Genomic DNA, 19021 nt, shown 5'->3' with positions numbered 1-19021 from the left:
CCTTACGAGAAAAGCTAGAAAATTAAGGGAGTACATTCCACTTAATAATTCCATAAATATAATTTCATAGTAATGATATTTTACTTGTTGTATGTTCTTAAATCTCACATCGATTGAGTTAAATTACGTGAATTATATATGAAATTTCACTAATAATTACGATAAAAAAGAAGAAATAAGAAAAGGCAATATTTTAGTATAAGTCTTATTGAGGGAGAGCCAAATGTAGACAAGATAAAAGTACATAATCTTTGTATATACCCCTTAATCTGTCTTTGAAGTTTAGTAACAAACAAAGTAATTTTTGCCAACTTCTAAGGTGAATGGTGAATGGGCTTACCAGCAGTTCCCGAGAGAGATTCAAGTACCCAATTGTTGGTAATAGAGCTCCCACTCTCTCCCTCCCTACCAGCCAATGAAGAACCAATAGGAATAGGATGAGTTGTTTGGCTTTCTTTATTTATTAGAGATGTAATAGCAGCCGCAACTGCAACTCTAAATTTAGGATCTGAAGCAATTGCTGTAACATTTTCAGCTAATGACTTATCTTCTTCAGATTTCCATTCTCTCTCGTTTGTCCTAGAGCTGGTACCAAATGGACTGTTGCTTGGTAAAGGGTTAGCATTGTGATAGTTTAATCTGCTTGGCATCCAAGGAAAGGCTTGTTGATGAGCTGATGAATGGTGGGAGAAAGAGCTAGCTGTTGGCCGTTGATTATCAAAGTGATGATTGTTTGTGAGGTCAAGAACGATTCCTTTTGAAGGGTCGTTAAGGTTCATGTTCCTAATGCTTGATGGATGATGAGAAGCTGATGAGTTTAAGAGATAAGGGTTTTGGTAAGGGAGGGAGGCTTGACTGAAGTTTGTGATACCATTCGAGATAGGGTTGCTTGAATCAAGTAACATAAAGGAAGCTGCTGCTGCTGAAGCTGTTGAAGCCATGGCTGTTGCACCAACAGGGAGTGGATGATTGTGAGTTCCTTCATAAGTTGTAATCAGAATGGACATGTCCTCTAGGCATCGTTGGACCTAAATAATCAAATAGATCAATTAAATTCAGATAAATAACAATATTAGCATAATAAAGCTGCAAATTTTGAAAGACATATATATATTTATATATATGAAGATTGTACTTGTTTCCTGACGGGGCATCCTGGAGCTACCGTGCAACGATAGTAGGCTCGTGGGCAAGGATTTCCTTTAGCAATTTTTTGACCATATTTCCTCCATTGGCACCCATCGTTCATCTGCAAATATGGAAGCAACTAATGTTTAATTTAACTGATCTCCAAGCATTAAGCAAATGAAAAGTTTAAAGTGATCATATAATCAATTCAACTTACTGTTGCTGTTTGACATCTTGCTCTAACAGAAACCCTAGCTTTCCTGTTGGGTGGGGAAACCGCATGGCTTGTGATTGCTGATAAATGACTTTGGTGAAGCTTGTTTTGCACTGATGCAACAATTGGGGTTTCTTGACTTTCTAATTCCTTGTGCTCTTCCTTATGATCTTCTCTTTCTCGTTGACTGGAACTGGTTTGTAGCCTTAGTGACAACCCTAGTTCATTCCCTTCATCATTATCATCTTGTGATGGCGACCCATGTTTTTGATTATTGACATTTAAGTTTCTTTGAATTGCCTGCTGTTGTTGACTTGATGAGTTTTCATTTCCATTTAGAGATAGAAAGATTTGAGGGTCCTAAAGATCAAACAAATTATAATTCACAAAGTCAAGATTCATAGTGTATGAAAAACGAAATTAAAATAAACAAAGAAAATAAAATGAAAAAGAATATTTATTATTACTACCTTCTTTTGGTTGTTTTGCTGAATCACAGCATACTTCATCTGAAGATCATAGTAATCCTGCATGGTTTTCTCCACCACTTTCCTTAACACTTTATTCTCTTCTTTCATCCGATTCATCTCCATTTGAAGGACAGACAACTAGTATACAAATACATACATACATAATAGAAAATTAAACTAACATGCATATTCAGATCATATGTGCAGTATTCTTATACAACGCATCCGTGCACATACAAACACATATGTAAAGAGATAAGAAAACAAGATGAAAGTAGCCAATTAAGTTTACCTCTTCTGCCTTGTTTTTTGCTTGTAAGGACAATTCCAATGGTGCACCATCTTCAACTTCCCCTGTGGAAGCCACTGCTGTCTCCTCTTTATCTTGCAAATCTACAGCTTTCTCTTTTTGATTTTCATCCTCTGATTGCATCTTAGAATCCTTCGCCTCTTCTTCCATATCTTCCTTTTCCTCTTCCTCTTGTTCTTCCTTTTCTTTAGCATCTATTTTCAGGGACAGATCAATCTCCATTTTCCTTTCTTCATCTCTTTCCATTCCCACTATTATTTTGTGAAGATGGATTGATTTTGCAATCTCTTTCCTCTCTCTCCCTCTCTCTCTGTCTGTAAAATGCTGCTTTTGAGGCACCAAAGTCAATTCCCTCGTCTCAAAGACGTATTATTGATACAATAGGACGCATCTAAGTTTTGACTTTAATTGGGTCCTTAACCTCAATTCATTAAACACTATACATAATCAAATGGCTGTTTAATTACTAAGATTGCAGGCTTGGGCACCCCCCACCCCCCTATGTTTCATTATTTGAGCCTTTCCTTCTTAATATAAAGACAAAGTTGCCCCTACTTAGTCACCTATGATCTTCCTTAGATATAAAAATTAAATTAAATAAAAAAAATTAATAAATGTTTTAAGATTAGAGAATCGATCTGATTTTCCTCTACTGATTATTGCACCTGTTAGAACGAAAAATTGTAAATCCCCCAAAGGGAAAGAAAAAAAAAAGTATCACCATTTTCAACCTTATGAAATTAATAGAAATGTAGCTTTGGAAGTACTTTCCCTCATTTAATTAAACAATATGCACAACTTCATTACATAATTATATTTTATTAGGCCATTCTCAACGCTATTAAATGCTCATGCAATAATTTTTTAAGTGCCATTACTACAGCAAATCCTGATGTAATCTAATTTTATAATTTAACAAATTCTTTTTTTTAAAGAAATACGTTAGTTTGAAAATAAAAATTACAGATATTAAAATTTAAAATTTAAAAAATAAATTTATTAGATAATTAAATAAAATAATTGAATTAAATTTAGAATTTAATATCTCTTTGAAGATATATAAAAAAATTTTTTGACTTCATTAACCTTTTTTCCACCTTTTTTTTAGAAATGTTTTCCATGTACATATATATGACACATTATTTTATATCAAATTAAATGTTCTTCTTATTTCTAATTATTTTCCTTTATTTTTCATAAACATAAAATAGCAATTTTTCGGGGATAATTAATTAATAAGACGGCAAAGTCATTTCTCTTTGAAAAGTTAATTAGGGCACCCTAAATGTGCAGCAGAACAAATGATACACAGCTGCAGTTGATATTTCTTAGTCAATCAGAAAGCAAATAATAATAATTTAATGTATAAATAAAATGGGCACTGACATCATCTTCTCTCCCCACTGGAATATGAGCCCTGTACGAAATACCAAAACAAAGAGAAAGCCTCATAGGGATCAATCAGATCTTGAAATTGTCAACTAGAAGACCTCATAACCCCTCCCTGGTCCATGTTTTCCAACCAATTCATTTATTTTTTAAATAATTTTAGCACCATCCATCTTAACTTGGAAAACTAAACTTAATTATACCAAAGTCATCATTAATTTTTTAATTTCTGGTATCTTTTAAAAATGCATTGCATATTCTCTGAACTCTAAAAGATATAATAAATAATTATTTATATTTTAATTTTCTTTTTTTTTTTAATTTTCTCATATGTACTAAAACATATTTGTGTTCATTAAATATTTCTTATAAAAATATTTGTGTTCATTAGATAAAATATGTGTGATCGATGTTCTGGTTTGAAAATCAATTCACAAAGTCATTGGACTAATAAATTAACTTAAATTGAAGTACATTCATGGAGGATACTTAGTTCTAAACCCTAAACTAAACTAAATGGATGGTGATTTCTATCATTCTATGTGTTTGATTTTTAAGAAAGTAGTCTATGGCATTTACCTTGTAAGTATTAAAAGACAAAGCAAATTGGAAAAGAAAAGCATAGGGTTTATTAAGATTAAAAAAATTTACTTCTAATTAATCTCTCTAATACCTAGCCATGATAATTAAGTGGAAAAGCAATAATTACCAAGAACTTAGGGAAACGTTGCTTTTGAATGATAAAAAAGCTTTGCCCCAAGCCTCCTGGAATCCTTCCTATGAATTAGATTCAACTCCATATAATTAAGTTAATGGGATTAGCTTAAAAGATGTTACAAAAAGTCTCCAACCCGTACAATTGAATAATGGAAAACCTTTTTAAATGCTTTTGAATGATTGAATTGTTAATAGTAATTTTTTAAGCATGGAATTTTTCGAGAATTGCACTCTCTCCTATATGGTGCCTTGTTTACATGTTCAAATCATCAATTGTCAATAAATATTTCAAAAAAATTCATGAATCATGTTAAAGAGCACTTGATCGTGCAAACACATGACTTCCTTTTGTAAAGTAGATTAATTATTGTTACCATTATATATTTAAAGTGATAGATGATTATAAACCCGATAATTAATTCAAGTAATTGATATAATTATTTTTAAAAAATAATATTTATAGATTTATCAAAGCTTACTATATATAATATATTTTTTTATTATTTCGATAAGACCTCTTTTATTAAAAAAAAAAAATTGTTAAAGATGATCATTTTATCTATAGGCCTAATAATAATTGCTGCCGCATTTCAACCTTACACAGCTAGCTTTCTTCTAATTTCTTCTAACACCCTCTTCTTCTTGAATTTGAAAAAAAGATTTGTCCTTCCTTTAACTATTCATATCAAAGATATGCAAACAACACATCATTAACTTAGAGAAAACTCTCGTTTTCTCCCATTGATGCATATTACATGTGCAAAATAATTTAAATTATTTATAATTTGAGGATGAGAAATTATGTAATTTAATGTGCCTTTTATTGTGCTTGTATGCTGTAGTATAGGAAACGGAGAGAGATGCTGCTGGCATGGTTTTATACGTATTCGGAGAAAGCGACGCCGCAGCCATTTCCCTCGTTGAATTTTTCTTTGATGGGAATGATAATTAATAATTAATAGCTAAGCCAAACTAAAGAGCAAGAATTAATTAATTAACAAACTTAAAAATATATATTTATATATATGTATATGCACTAAGAGAAGAGAAACCCGTCTCTTACTCTTATACTTTTGATTTCACATGTCAACTAGATTATTTAAATGCTAAAACCACGAAAAGGCAAGCAAATTATTATGCCATATATATATATTAAAATAATTTGCCTGTTGCCTGATATATGTATGCTCCCCCGAATGCAATTTCAAATAAACTAATATTTGTAATAAATATTTGATGTATTATCAATGTATAAATTTTATATACTATTAAAAAATCGAATGATATTATCTTATTAATAAGGTAAATTAAATGAAATCACTTCATTAATAAGTAAATTTTAAAAATATATTAATTTTTTATATATTTATTTTAAGAGTTGATATTTATTCATTAACGAAATGATATTATCTGATCCATTGATAGTTTATAAAATTTACATATTGATAATATATCAAATATAAAATATTTGCCGTATGTATATATTAATGAAATCTTTCTTTGACTAGAAGGTCTATTTACTTTTATATGATAGAAGGATTTGAATTAATTTGTTTCTAATCAAGGCTAAATTTATGAATATGCTACATGCACTCATCTTGTAAGCTCATTTCATACATTTACTTTTTATTTTAAGGACTTAATTTAATAATATTAAAAAAATTTTATGGATTATAATAGAATTTTGAAATTTTATATATTATACGAATGTGTGAAGTTATTGTATTAGATAAGAGCATATAATCTTTTTGCATATATATATATATATATATATATTTCTTTTGCAAAGGCCTACTCCCTTTAAATGATTTTTCTTTCTGTATTATTGCATTTAAATCTCATATTTCACATGTAAACCAAATCTTATAAGTATATAACCGATCGATGATTCATGAAAAAATAGAACTATTATTACATATCACACGATAAATTATATATAATATATGACTTTCGGTTTTGTTTAGTATATAAAATTATGATACGATAAGATAAAATAATATTATTAATAGGATTAGATTAAATAATGTTATCATATTTTGTGTTTGATATATGCAAGGATTATGATAAGATAATTTATTTATTTGTCAAACTTATCCTTCTTCAAAATTTATATAATTTAAATTATTTATATAAATTTTAAAGGTATAATTGGACATGTAAGTTTAATGTCATGAATTAAAAATAATCTTCTCCACTTATGGAGGATTGAATAATTCTATATCAGGAGGATATTAATCCTCCTTACAATATTTATCTCTATTTTTAGATACAAATTAAACATGATAGACGATGATTATTATCATATTCTATCAATAATCCTATACATCAAACATTACTAAAATATACCAAAATTATAATTTATATAGCATAGATTCTCTCTCTCTCTCCCTCTCTCCTAAAAAATATATAAAATTGCTCTTACCATTGACCTAAAGTTAACCTTATTTAGATATTGGTTCTAATTTATCATGCAAAACTTATATATATATATATATATAATCTTCAGTTTCTACCATAGCCTAGATTTAATATTTTTCCCCAATCTCACTTCATCTGATGGAAAAGGGAAAGGAAAATAAAGAAGAAAAAGAATGGCCAACTTGTCAATCTGATCATTCATCAAACAGGCTGTTTCCAAGTTCCTTCACCAGATTCATAGTGAAACAGCAGATTTCCACCAATCAAGGTCAATCTTTAAGTTGTTTAATTAATTAATAGAATATAGTATAGAAGACTGCAGTTTCCATCATAAATTCCCCGCATTTGGCGCTATATATAAATAAAACTTGATTGAAAATTTTAATATGGTTGATGATGAATGGTGATAAACTTTGGGTTGCTAAGATTTTTTTAAAACCAGCTGTTGATATTTTGTGGAGATCTATGCATGGGACCAGTGTCAATGGAAGACTAGTGTTTCCATCCTTTGGGAAAATTTTACCACCCTTTATGGTATAAAATTTTTATTTTTTTTATTAATTTTATAATTATTTTCTCCTTGATTAGTTTGATCTGGTTTTAATTAAATCAAGTACCTCTCATCTTTTTCTTCTAATATAAACCAAATTGCTAAATCAAAATGAAATCTTTTGATGAGACTTTCCTCAATTTTCTCACATCATGTCTTGATTTCCTCAATTTTCATGATCCAAATAATAATTTCACTTTGCTTGTGTTTAGTGTTTTTCTTTCAAAAAACAAGATTACTCAAATCAAGAGTCAACACAATGAAATTGCAATTTGGTATATGTCACTTTTTTTTTTTAATTATTTCTCATCAAATCTGGATTTGACAAAGAAATATACCAAAAACATTGGATAATTCTTCTTTAGATATAGATATATTTGGTGATATTAATATCAAATGCATTTATGAGTAATTTACAAAAATCAAGAACCGATCACTTCTTGAATATAGTGACAAATAAAGAACCAAAATAAATCAAAATTAAGAGTTGACCCGACATTGGTTTCTTTAATTAATCGGATGATGTAATAATATTATCCTCAAACTTCACCTAATTCTATGCCATCTTAGCTCAGAAAATTTCCAAAGCAGCCAAAGCTTTTACTTGACAAAAACCGAACCAAAGCGTAGGTGGTGAGTCACCATTTACGGCTGGTCAAGGTCATCTAACGATTTTGTCCTTGGGGTTGAATTTTTTTCTTTTTTGGGGCTTTGAGGCTAAGCTTCAGATATTATGACACTTGATTTTCAGTCAATTTACGGCGTTTTTTGTTTTTGAATGATATTGTTTAAATTATAAGCACCTATCAATCAGATCTTTAGTGTATTATGATTCATTTAAATGTTTAATTGAAAGATTTTTATTATATGAAAAATACGATTTATGATTAAATTTTTATAATCCCAACTCGAAAAACTGTTTAAAAGAAAGAAAGAAAAAGTCTAAATTATAATTGGATTCCAATAGAACTAATAAATAGACACTTAATAAAAGTAAATAATTATAGAAATGTGGGCGTAGGTACCGTCTAAAGTCTCCATGGCAATTACGTACCGCTGGGCAATTATCTTCGCCGGTTGGCTTACCTTACTTAGAGGCAATTGGTTAATGAAGATTTAAAGAAAGAGTCTTTTTAAGCAAAAAGATTGACTTGCGAGAGATGAAAGGACTCAATTCTTTATTTGAGCGGAGAGGACCAAATTGAGTTAAGCTCTCAAAAGTGGTTTTTGGTGCTTAATAAAAGCACTAATCTACAACACTAGAAGAAGAAAAAAGTTTTCATAGACCAGACTGGTAAGATACAAAAAAATTAAAAAGCTTTCACCCACGTGCGTATTTATGAAATAAATTTTCTAGGGAGAAAAATGGGAAAAAAAATGAATGGTAAAAGATAAAATTTTAAAAGACATGGAATCTAAGTCTGAAACAAAGAAAAAGAAAGGATAACCCAAAAAAAAAAAAAAAAACAAGAACTAATTTTTCTTTCCTATTTTTTCCTTTTCAAATGATGAATAAAAACATAGGCTATTTGTTGAATTTTGCCCCTCAGCCACAAGTTAAAACCCAGAGACAGTAAACTATTAACCCCCAGCAAATCCTTACATTGCAGACATAATAAAAACCTATTCCTACCATCAGCTCTAAATCTTTTTATATCTTAGAAATCCTATGTCAAAAAGAAAAAAAAAAAAGGAAGAACACATCTCTGCTTTTCTTAGGACTGGATCAGTTTGTAGCTTATTCCAATCCACTCTCACAAACAGTAACAGACACATAGCATCCTATATTTCTTTTCTAAAATCCAATCAGATTTTCCCAAGTCAATTAAAAATTTTTTATAGTCAAAGCTTCTCCATTGGAATCCATTGAGCTCAATCCAGATGACTATTAGAGTTTAATAGAACTATAGACTGCATTCGATGGAAAAGTCTTCCAGATGGTTTCAGTTTCATGTACTGCACAAAAAAAAAAGAAAAAATGTAATAACCTTGTAGTAGAAGCATCAGAAGATATTTCAAATGATTAAGTAAAGAATAGCAGAAGCTAGATTTTGGAGAAGTGCTTACCTCCTTGAAAAAGGCACTAATCTCCTCCTCCGTAAGACCTTCATCATCTCCAGCATTCTCTTCCCAACCAAGGGAACGTAAAAATTTTTCCTCTTCCTCTTCAGGAAAAAGAATCGCATTAAGGCTTGAATGCCTGTCTCCATTGCTAGAACACTGCTGAGACTCAGTATAAGCATCTCCATTGTGGGTTCTTTCACTCGAATTGTCAGTTGGCAAGTCAGCAATTGACATATCCGATGATGGAACACCCCCATCATGCAGAGTAACAGAACTCCTGGAATCTTTTGTGCCAAGTTCATCAGACTTCTCTGAGACAGACGGTGACACAGCAGGGTTGGGATCAGGAACAGAGGAAGCGGGGTTTGTAGTAGATTTCTTCTTTAGAAGGTTGAAGAAATCATTCCTACTCTGGGCTTGAGCTGTTGGTCTCTTCTCAACGGTTATCCGGATTGGAGTCTGGTTACGATCAGCAGTGGCAAACCTGGGGCTATTGCCTGAGCTCCTAAAAGGAGCAGATGCAGCAGCTGATGGAGTGACACTTAGTGGGCTATTCACTAACTTGCTGCTTCCATTAGTAGGACTCAAATTATCCTTTGTAGTTAAAGAGACCCCATTAGGTTCTCGAGATGGTTTGAGTATCTGAAGCCTGCTCTCATTAGAAACTTTTAGACTGTCTGATCTTGAAGATCCACCACGTGTGTAATTAAGAGAGAGTGAGGGATGCAGCTGCTGCCCAGCTTTAGCTTTTGATTTCTCTGAAGGACTAACCACCTATAGGAAAAACAAGAAGCAAAAGAAAAAGTAACGTAAAAAATTTGATCAAAGTCTAAATTCAATATTCAAAAAGTTTTCAGCACTATGTGAAATCAGGCTTGACTTCATAATCTATTTTTATAAAGAAACCTAGTATAAGATCTCTATCCATTGGCATCAATTTTGATCAACATAAGAATTACACGATAAGCCCAAAGTCACCACTCACCAGTGATTCTAACTATAATGGCAAAAAGGTAAAAAGCTAGCCTTAGTATCATAGAATCATAGGGAAATAAAAGGGATAAACTCAAAGTATTAATCAAATTTCTCCTTTTTTTCCTCATCCCCTTTCCAGTCACCTAATCCCTAATCAGTAATAAAATACCAGGCTCGAAGCTATGACACCTCTGCTACCAAAAGCATACCACGACAACAAGAAGTAACAACCAATGAAGTGATAATTCTTTAATTTAATAATACATTGATAGGGTTATTTAGATCAATCACTTTTTTAACACTTTTAGAGTTCACACCTTTATATATAGATAAGAAAATACTTCCACAGCACACATTTCCCCCAGTTACATTAGAAATTTCAGACAGGTCTCACACTTCAAAGCAAAACAAAACATTCTCAATGAATTAGTAACGGAAAGAGATATGCAATGCTACTAGGGAACTTTCTTAGTGAGATTTGCACCTAAGATCACATTTAAGAATTTAATCATAAAAGAAAAAAGATCACATTTAAGAAATTCTGAACTAAAGCCCCAGCCAAACAAGAAAGTTGTAACCTATGCTTCCCAAATTCTTAAGAATTTAAATAAGACAGCAACAGAAAGATGCATGCTTTCAGTTCATCAGACATAATTGCTAAATCATGATTCGTTAATAGATGGTACTGCCACATGCACTAAACAAAATCCAAACATAAAAAGCAGAAATATGCATGTTCATGTGTACATATTTAGGTTACCATATCAGAAAGACATCTTCATATACACATATGGGCATATATGGACAGAGTAAAACATATATTGATTATGGACTTTAAGAAAAGGCAAGATTCAATAGCAAAGAGAACCAGTATTAGCATTGGATGCCTTCTAACATCACACGATCTACCAGTTCATGCCAATACAAATACACACAAACCCAAAAAAGAAGAATAGAGAATCATATAATATGCTCAATTTAACATTTTAGTTCATTACAAAACTGAAGAACTAAAAAACTTCGCTCCCCCAACAAACAACAAAAATACATTTTGCAAAACTATCGAACTTCATTTCCAAACAATCATTAACCAGCATATATAGCTTATCTTACAATTTGATTAAGATACATGGCCTACTAACCTTAAAATGCAAACATGCCAAGTGGATCTAAAAGAAAAGTTTTAATACAAAATAAATATACTCCTCAGAGTGTATATTATAAGAACAGCATATACCCCCAAAATGAAAATAGTATCTTAAGACGAAAAAATAGAGAAGCTGAACAACAGCTCACCAGAGTTTTAGGTGTTGATGTTGTCACCAAGGGTATTAGTTGCCTTGACTGTTTGATAGCCAGCTCCTCAAGCCTTTGAGTTCCAACATTTAACTACATCAAGAAACACATCAGATCATATCAGCGTTTAAATAGTTTCTAACAAATACAGTTGAGAACAGAAGAAATGTTGAAGTTTACCGAGGGAGGTGTACGAGCACAAGAAGGCCCCTGAGCTAATGTTTCAGCCATATTAAGGCTTGTAGTCGTAGCTGGAGCAATAGAAGCAGAACGTACAGAAACATTTTGTGAAGCAACTGCAACACCTGCAACACTGCTTCCCACAGCAACTGGAATGTCTGCTAGAGCTGATGTCCAGCCATCACTGCCAGTAACAGCTGAGGTACCCACTGGCAAGCCCTGCACAGAAGTACTCAAGCCAGGAGATGAAACCTTTCCTATTTCTGACCCAACTTGTCTTTCTTCAGCACCAAGCACAGGAAAATCACGTTCAAATGCAGATTTATTACAAACAGCAGTGCTAAACATGCTAAGCAAACCATTACCACTGCTGTAATTGCTTTTGTTGTTGGCACTTGAATCATTTGTCACTTTCCTAGGCCATTTGTCACTGCAGTTTCCAGTTATCATAGACTGTGAACGCCGTAAGACATCCTTCTCAAACATGATTGGAAGCATGCTATCCAGAGAATCGGAGGAGTTACGGTTACTATGGTCACTGAGGACAGCCTTCTCCCTATCATGGTAACCATTAATATCTTTTCCCAAACCCCCTTCTCGGTGAACTTTAGCAAAACTACTATAAGACCGTGAGTGGGCAGAACCGTTGCTACTATGACTCCTTCTAAAATACCCAGAAGTGGTCCTATCTGAAATAGGTGTCCGGCCTATATCATGATCACTGCCAACAGACAACTTATTTCTCTGCCTCAATGCAGAATGATTGTCTATAACAAAAACAATCAAAACAGAGATTAGAACATAGGCATTTACATTCAATTCGCTTTATGAGAATGACAAGGAGATTAATTTCAAATTTGCAAATTACCAAAACTGCTACTAGAAACTAGGCAAATAAGTTGCAGACAACTAAATAGAAAAATTAAATCTAGAGACATACTGCTAAACTATAAATTAGAAAAGTCTTATAAAGTTCTATAATATTGTTCTCTTTCACCTAGTAAAATGAAGATAAAATATGCATTTTGAACAATAAGGCATAATATATAATATCTTGAGCACTACATACATCCCTGAAATGCCATTATTTAAGTCTCTCCTAAAGATACCAATACAGATACTAACAAATGTTATTGAAACACCAAAATGAAAGACAGGAATAACAAACATGGAGACATAAATTGAAATTACCTGAGTGCGACGATGATGATGTAAATTGGTGATTTGAATTGCCACTGCCACTACCACTAGTATTGCCACTGCTCTTCAACCATTCCGGTACCAATGAAGGCTCACTTCTTTCCATAACTCTCTCTAAACGTTATCATGGAGAAAGAAAAATTTTTGCATTTCTAATTTTCTTTTTACAGATTATAAACTTCTCAATATTTCCCAAAACTCTTCTGTTCCCTTAAATTCACTTTCACTTATCCAATAGCTTGCCTAACATGAACTGTCTAAGTTGGTCACTATTATACTCCAAAATTCTTCAAAACTTTTCTATACACTGTACTTAGGTTTTTGCTTTGTGTTTCTTCTATACAATATATACTTTTAAGGTCACCAAACTTCCGTCAAAAATCAACCAATTGATCAATCAATTCAAAGAAACATCAATTATGGTATTGCTGACTAATAAAATCTTACTGAAGAGTTTCCAAAATTCTTCTCAAAAAGGGCAATTCTGTAAATAAGCGCTTCTGCAATTAAAAGGACATAGCAGTTTGTTTTTCCTTATATTTCAATAAAAGGGCTTCTTCTAGGGTTCTTCAAAATTCAAGAACGAACTAAGAAGACCAAGACTCTCATCTGAAATAACAATTCTACCCCTTCAACAAGAAAGAACAAAACGATACGGCTGTCAAAGAAGAACCCAGACCCATTATAGTAAATAACAAAAAAATCGAACCCTGAATTTTTCTTATACCATCCCCTTCAACAAACCCTTCTCAAAAACCTATGTTCCTCTTTTTTATACTATCAGCAGTACTTAACAGAGTAAAACGAAACAAATTCTCAGGTTATGAAAAGGATTTTCAGTTGCTAACCGTAAAAATCACCGAAAACGTATTAAAAAGTAAAGAGAACCTCAATTGTACGGCTATCGACGCTTCAGCGTCCTCAATTCTCACGCAGTGCACAATTCAGCGAATAAAAAACTATCAGAAACCAGAAGGAAAATTAAAAGAAACGGCTGCCTCTCTGTTTTTTGGCGTAAGGAAATTTATGAAACGACGTAGTCTTTTGGTGTGAACTTCTGGGGAGAAAGAGAGACAGAGGGTGTGAGATAGAGAGGAAAATACTTCGGAATTGCGCCGTGAAGGGGAAGGGGGCAAGAGTCTTTTATATAGGAGACAGAAACAAAGAGAATAATATAATAAGAAGTATAATTTGTGTGTACTTCTTTTTCTTTTTTTAGTTTATTTTGAGGTGTTAGTATATTAATTATGAGAAGGAAATTGTTCCTTTCTAAAATTTAGACTTTGATGATTCGCTGAAGCAGACGAAGAAAATAGAAAAAAGCAAAAAAAAAAAAAAGTTGAGCTTTTTTATGATTTCATGTTTCTTGGATTAAGTGAATTAAAAGAAAAGTCCGTAGTCCATATCTGATTTTATTTTCTTTATCTACCCTTTTGAAAATCTTTAACAAACAACAATCATCGCTTCAAATTGTTTGATCTTTTATGTCGAATTGGGCCAGACACCGTTTTCATTTTAATGCACAAATTTTATGTACAATAAAAGCTCATAGGCCTTTGATGCACACTCAAAGCTCATAGGCCTTTGATGCACACTCAAAGCTCATTGGCCGCGAAACTTCTTTAGAAAGGTAGGAAAAAGTGTACTTGTATCGAAATTTTTTTTATCTAGTAAAACAGAAAATGAAAAAAATAAAATATATTCTTAAATTATATAAAAATCTAATTTTATTTCTCTAAATTTCAAATTTGGTGTCAACAACATCGAAAAGTACAATGTCTTCATTTCTTTTTTATCTTTCCAATTCCATCCCTTACTTATCTTTCCTTCCTTCCACAGATCCAGACATTATATAAACGCATGATTGTTATCAATATTTTCAAAGAATGATATCGTCTCTCTTGATGGTAACTTCAAACATCAAATCTGAGACTGAGACTGACACAATAAGAATAAGGATTATAAATAAATACTGGCGAAAAACATTCAACAGTTGAATCAAAACAAACCCTTACATACAATGTCGGAAATGGCATGGCAACTTTCTATAACTGATACTACGAATCAGCAGTGAGAAGCAAAATAGTTGTTCAAACTTTGAACACAAGCAAAAAGACCAAACTTAATCATAGATTACAGATTTTCTATTAATATTACTGACTTGCATTTGCAGTACCAGAGAATTGTGCTGGCAATGAACCCTTGTAAGCATCTGATACGGCAGCTGCAGTTTCTGAGAGGCTGACCCTCATCTCTGAAATCTTGGATTCAACATGTTCTTTATATTTTGAGACGGAATCAACCATCATAAAAAGTTCACGTGCATGCATCTGAATTTCCTCTTCACTTTGTTGGATTGCTTCTTGCAACCTCAGTTGCGAAGCCTTTGTCAAGGAAAAAGATAATGTTGATTAGGGATCATAGAGGCACTCATCCCCTTATTGGAAGCACTGTATTTAAATTTCTCACAAAATAAAGGGGAGTGTTGGAAAATCATTGCATTCACCTTAAAATGACAAAATCTACTTTCCCTAATACTAATAACTAGTAAGCACTACATAACATTCACAATTTATCTGTTTATTTTTAACCAATGAAGCAAAAGAACAAAAAGGCCTACCTTCAGAATCTCTGCTGCTTCTTTTTCTGTGATATCTAATTTATAAGCCTCAGTTTGGACATCCTCAACCATTTTCTTGACTTCTGCAGTAGATCTATAAACATATTCCTGCATTTCCTTCTTGAACAAATTTAAATGGGATTCAACCTAACAAGAATGATTAATAACAGAAGGTTAATTTCTAAAAGTGGCCCTTTTTGAACTACAAGTTTGAACATTACCAACAAACGGTATTTGCAATTTCAGACATTAGCACCACTCAAATAGAATTCACGGGAATAGAAGTCAAGTGATAAAAAAATAGGGTAAAAGTGTAAGAATTGTCTCTGGGCATGAGGGTTAACAGAAGAAAACGATATCAAGATGGAGTAGAGTAACCCTGCAAGTTCTAGCCAAAATTAAGAAGTTCTCAAATTCAGGCTATTCAGTGGTCAGCTGCCTTCTTATCATTTTCACAACAGAATACAATATCTTCAACATGAAAAACATCATGGAAAATTCATGGTTTTGTTATTGTATTCATCATATTTTTTTTTCAGAAGGAACTAAACATAATAACCCAATTAAACAACAAAAACAAGTGAGAGGATGTGGAAACTAATGCAGGTATCATCTTGCACTTCCTACATGCTTAGATACTTCAAAGAAGCAAACAAAGAACTAGACACTCAAACAAAGCTAGTATCAGCAGGTAAGGCAAGAAAAAGTCTCCAAACAACTATATGACTAAGGAGTAAGGACAATGAAAGAACCTATTTGTAAGTGATAACTGAAGGGAATTTCAGAGTTCAGATGCTATAAGCCATAAGACTGAGTTACCAATCATAACTTTGAGCATGAAGTTTCAGCTTTAGAACATCAAATTTTCATGAACAATCTCTACCACCTGATAAGTGACTTCTGTTAGATCCACATACTGTACTATTTTTACAGGTCCCAGAAAGTATTGTTTATAGAATTTCAATTTTCATAACAGTGAGATTGAACAAGGTTTTGGAAAGGAACGAAAAGTTGGAGACCAGGTCCAAATCCTGACAGGTAAATATCTATGTACCACTATCATAGTGTGAAGACCTGATTTCAAAGCACTTACTTCATCAATACGGGATTGAAGTGCAGCAATAAGCTTTTTCTTTTCCTCAATCATGTTAGCCATTTCTTTTGATTGTTGCTGAAGGATAATCATGTCTTCAAACTTTTTCTTAGAACTCTCCCTTATGTTGTCACCATACCTTTCAAGCTCAGGCTTAAGTGTAGCTTTGTAGTCGATCCCCATCACCTCAGCAGGTGTTGAGCCTTTAGCATTCACCTCATACTGATAATCATTACCAACCTTTAACCTAAAACCTCCAAAAAATGACAGCAACGTTATTAATTGTTACTAAGCACTAGGTGAAATTTTGCATAAGCTAACAACTTGCTCAAAATAAGAACTTTAAGCATAACCAAAACAATCAAAGCTACAGTAAAATTTTGTTCAGGATTTAAGAGACTTTACAGAACAGAATCTGAGAAGATAATCTTGACCAAACCCCCTGGGTCAAAGGTAAAAATAACTCTCAAAGACAAGTTCGTTATTTCATTACTACTTCAAAATAAAATTTTGTAATACATTGAAACCAAGGAAAAGATACTAATACTCAGCAAATTTTCTGTCAAAGGCTCAACCTTACACCTAACATATTTAGCTTTCAAGGAAATGCATTGCATGTAACAAATTGTTTAAAATGTGAAGCATCATTTATCCATAGCAATTATGCATTCCAATTCCCACCAGGGATTCACCTTCATGTTCAGGAATCATTCTGCAATGACTAAAAACTCATGCATTTAAATTCCATTTTCTTTCAAAGAAGGAAACAAAACTATTCAATTCACTGACCCTCACTATTAACATTCTTAAATTTCAACTTAACTCATCAGTAATAGGAAATCAAATTCTGCATCAAATATATAAACACGCAACACACAATGAAGATATGCAAATTAAAAGCTCACAAAACCTCCTAATCGCTTGGTTGCATTCCATTGCAAGCCCAACTAGCTCCTTAAACTTGTGTCCAATAGTAGAATCAAGATCCCAAGACTTATCCTCCCATGAATTCCTCGCAACCTCTGCCTCCACAATATCCCTCTCCACAGCCTGCATCTCCCTCTTCATCCTTTCCACATCTCTGGCATTAAAAGTTTGCAATTCCACTCTCTTTTTAAGCTCCTCATTTTCCTCGCAAATACGCCTCCTCTCCTCTTCCTTTGCATTCAACTCCTTCTCCTTTTCCTCCAACACCTTTTCCATTGCCCCAATCCTCCCTGTAAACTCAGCGATCATAGCATGAAACTTCTTCACATCTTCTTCTAACACAGTCTTTTCCTTCTCTAACAGTTCCCTCTCTGTTGGCCCCTTCCTTAGTCCCTCTGCTTTCGCCTCCAGTTCTCCAACACTCTTTTCCAAAGCCCTGTTGTTCTCCACCACGTTTTCCCTCTCCTTCTCAACCTTCTCCATGAACTGGTTATCTAAAACCTCCAATAAATCATCCTCGCCATGTATAAATCGCGTGTAGCTCTCCAATGCATATTCATTCATGCTATTATTTTGAGCAAAAGAAGTTGTGGAATTCTGAGATAAATGTTCATTGTACATTGCAAGTTGGACCAGCCAGTGAACGATACCAAGCCAATAAGGCCAATTGTGGGGGGTATTAGGGGCACGGAGCGTGGATTTGTTGAATTTGAAGGGGCAATTTAGGGTTTTCAGGAGGAAACCTAGGTCGTCCTCGAGTTTGGAGCAAGGAAAATCGATAAGGGAAAGAAGGGAGGTGAGGATATTTGAGAGGTCCTTGGCGGAAGGAGCTTGAGAGGGTTTGGTGGACATAAGGGGAATGGAATGGGAGGAGAAGAAGGCGTTGATAGAGCGGATGGTGGCCGCTTGGAATGCGCGATCGGAGTAGGGTTCGGCGGAGGAGATGCCGCGGCCCACACCGATGGAAGAGGGCCGGCTACTGGCAAAGCTGGCATCGGAATCACGCGACTGTTGTGCTAGCGGAGGATTGAAGGAGTCAGTGGGACGGCCGCGAGTGATGCCCCTCATTTTTCCTCGGTCTAGATAGGCGGTGTTTGATTTTGAGTTCTTTTTGAGATCTTTCAGTGGCTTTTTCACTTTTCAGCTTTTCGTTTTCCCGCTCAATATGTGTTTGGGTTCGGAGCCTTTATGTAGGGCTTTATTTGCCATTGGGATTTGGGAGCTATAGACAACCAAACGGCGTCGTCTAGGCTAATTTCACCTTTTTTCTTTTTGGAATATACTACTACTCTTTTTTCGTATAAAGGAAAATAGAAAATGTCGCTATTCAAAATAATCTCATAATTAGTTTTAACCAACAATAAAATATTCGTTGATTAATGATTAAACTCCAATTTTCAAACACAATCTTTTTATAAAAAATGCACAATATCAATTGTGTGATTTATTTAATATTAGGTATTATACCCT

The 19021-nt window shown here is 33.2% G+C and overlaps 3 protein-coding genes across 3 annotated transcripts; all 3 read right to left on the bottom strand.

Annotated features, from left to right (window-relative positions):
- Nucleotides 1–176: 176 nt before the first annotated feature.
- On the bottom strand, nt 177–2463 carry LOC111308193 (uncharacterized). Its single transcript, XM_022906512.2, has 5 exons — nt 2105–2463; nt 1813–1950; nt 1346–1702; nt 1136–1249; nt 177–1028 (listed from the first exon to the last, which is right to left on the bottom strand). Exons 1-5 carry the CDS (start codon nt 2366–2368, stop codon nt 315–317), a joined length of 1587 nt encoding a protein of 528 aa, XP_022762247.2. The 5' UTR covers nt 2369–2463; the 3' UTR covers nt 177–314.
- A 6210-nt stretch (nt 2464–8673) lies between these two features.
- LOC111308664 (uncharacterized) lies at nt 8674–14030 on the bottom strand. Its single transcript, XM_022907175.2, has 5 exons — nt 12903–14030; nt 11712–12478; nt 11532–11624; nt 9264–10034; nt 8674–9152 (listed from the first exon to the last, which is right to left on the bottom strand). The coding sequence occupies exons 1-5, from the start codon at nt 13015–13017 to the stop codon at nt 9069–9071; spliced, it is 1830 nt and encodes a 609-aa protein (XP_022762910.2). The 5' UTR covers nt 13018–14030; the 3' UTR covers nt 8674–9068.
- Nucleotides 14031–14858: 828 nt separating this feature from the next.
- LOC111308663 (kinetochore protein) lies at nt 14859–18745 on the bottom strand. Its single transcript, XM_022907174.2, has 4 exons — nt 17535–18745; nt 16625–16871; nt 15532–15678; nt 14859–15295 (listed from the first exon to the last, which is right to left on the bottom strand). Exons 1-4 carry the CDS (start codon nt 18617–18619, stop codon nt 15065–15067), a joined length of 1710 nt encoding a protein of 569 aa, XP_022762909.2. The 5' UTR covers nt 18620–18745; the 3' UTR covers nt 14859–15064.
- Nucleotides 18746–19021: the final 276 nt, after the last annotated feature.

This window comes from Durio zibethinus, chromosome 2 (assembly GCF_047325235.1).
Source record: "Durio zibethinus cultivar Kanyao isolate XHJ-2024 chromosome 2, ASM4732523v1, whole genome shotgun sequence".
Classification (NCBI taxonomy): domain Eukaryota; kingdom Viridiplantae; phylum Streptophyta; class Magnoliopsida; order Malvales; family Malvaceae; genus Durio; species Durio zibethinus.
The sequence above is the reverse complement of the archived record's forward strand: the minus strand, read 5'-3'. Positions and strand labels throughout refer to the sequence as shown.

Excerpts from the sequence above, each read along its gene's own strand:
- LOC111308193 (XM_022906512.2), bottom strand. The coding sequence starts at position 2,368 with ATGGAAAGAGATGAAGAAAGGAAAATGGAGATTGATCTGTCCCTGAAA. Across the intron at positions 1,703-1,812 it reads AGCAAAACAACCAAAAGAAG|GACCCTCAAATCTTTCTATC; the intron begins GTAGTAATAATA and ends TTTGATCTTTAG. Across the intron at positions 1,250-1,345 it reads CAAGATGTCAAACAGCAACA|ATGAACGATGGGTGCCAATG; the intron begins GTAAGTTGAATT and ends CCATATTTGCAG.
- LOC111308664 (XM_022907175.2), bottom strand. The coding sequence starts at position 13,017 with ATGGAAAGAAGTGAGCCTTCATTGGTACCGGAATGGTTGAAGAGCAGT. Across the intron at positions 10,035-11,531 it reads CATCAACACCTAAAACTCTG|GTGGTTAGTCCTTCAGAGAA; the intron begins GTGAGCTGTTGT and ends TTTTTCCTATAG. Across the intron at positions 9,153-9,263 it reads TTAGTGCCTTTTTCAAGGAG|TACATGAAACTGAAACCATC; the intron begins GTAAGCACTTCT and ends TTTTTTGTGCAG.
- LOC111308663 (XM_022907174.2), bottom strand. The coding sequence starts at position 18,619 with ATGAGGGGCATCACTCGCGGCCGTCCCACTGACTCCTTCAATCCTCCG. Across the intron at positions 16,872-17,534 it reads TGCAACCAAGCGATTAGGAG|GTTAAAGGTTGGTAATGATT; the intron begins GTTTTGTGAGCT and ends TGGAGGTTTTAG. Across the intron at positions 15,296-15,531 it reads AAGCAGCAGAGATTCTGAAG|GCTTCGCAACTGAGGTTGCA; the intron begins GTAGGCCTTTTT and ends TCCTTGACAAAG.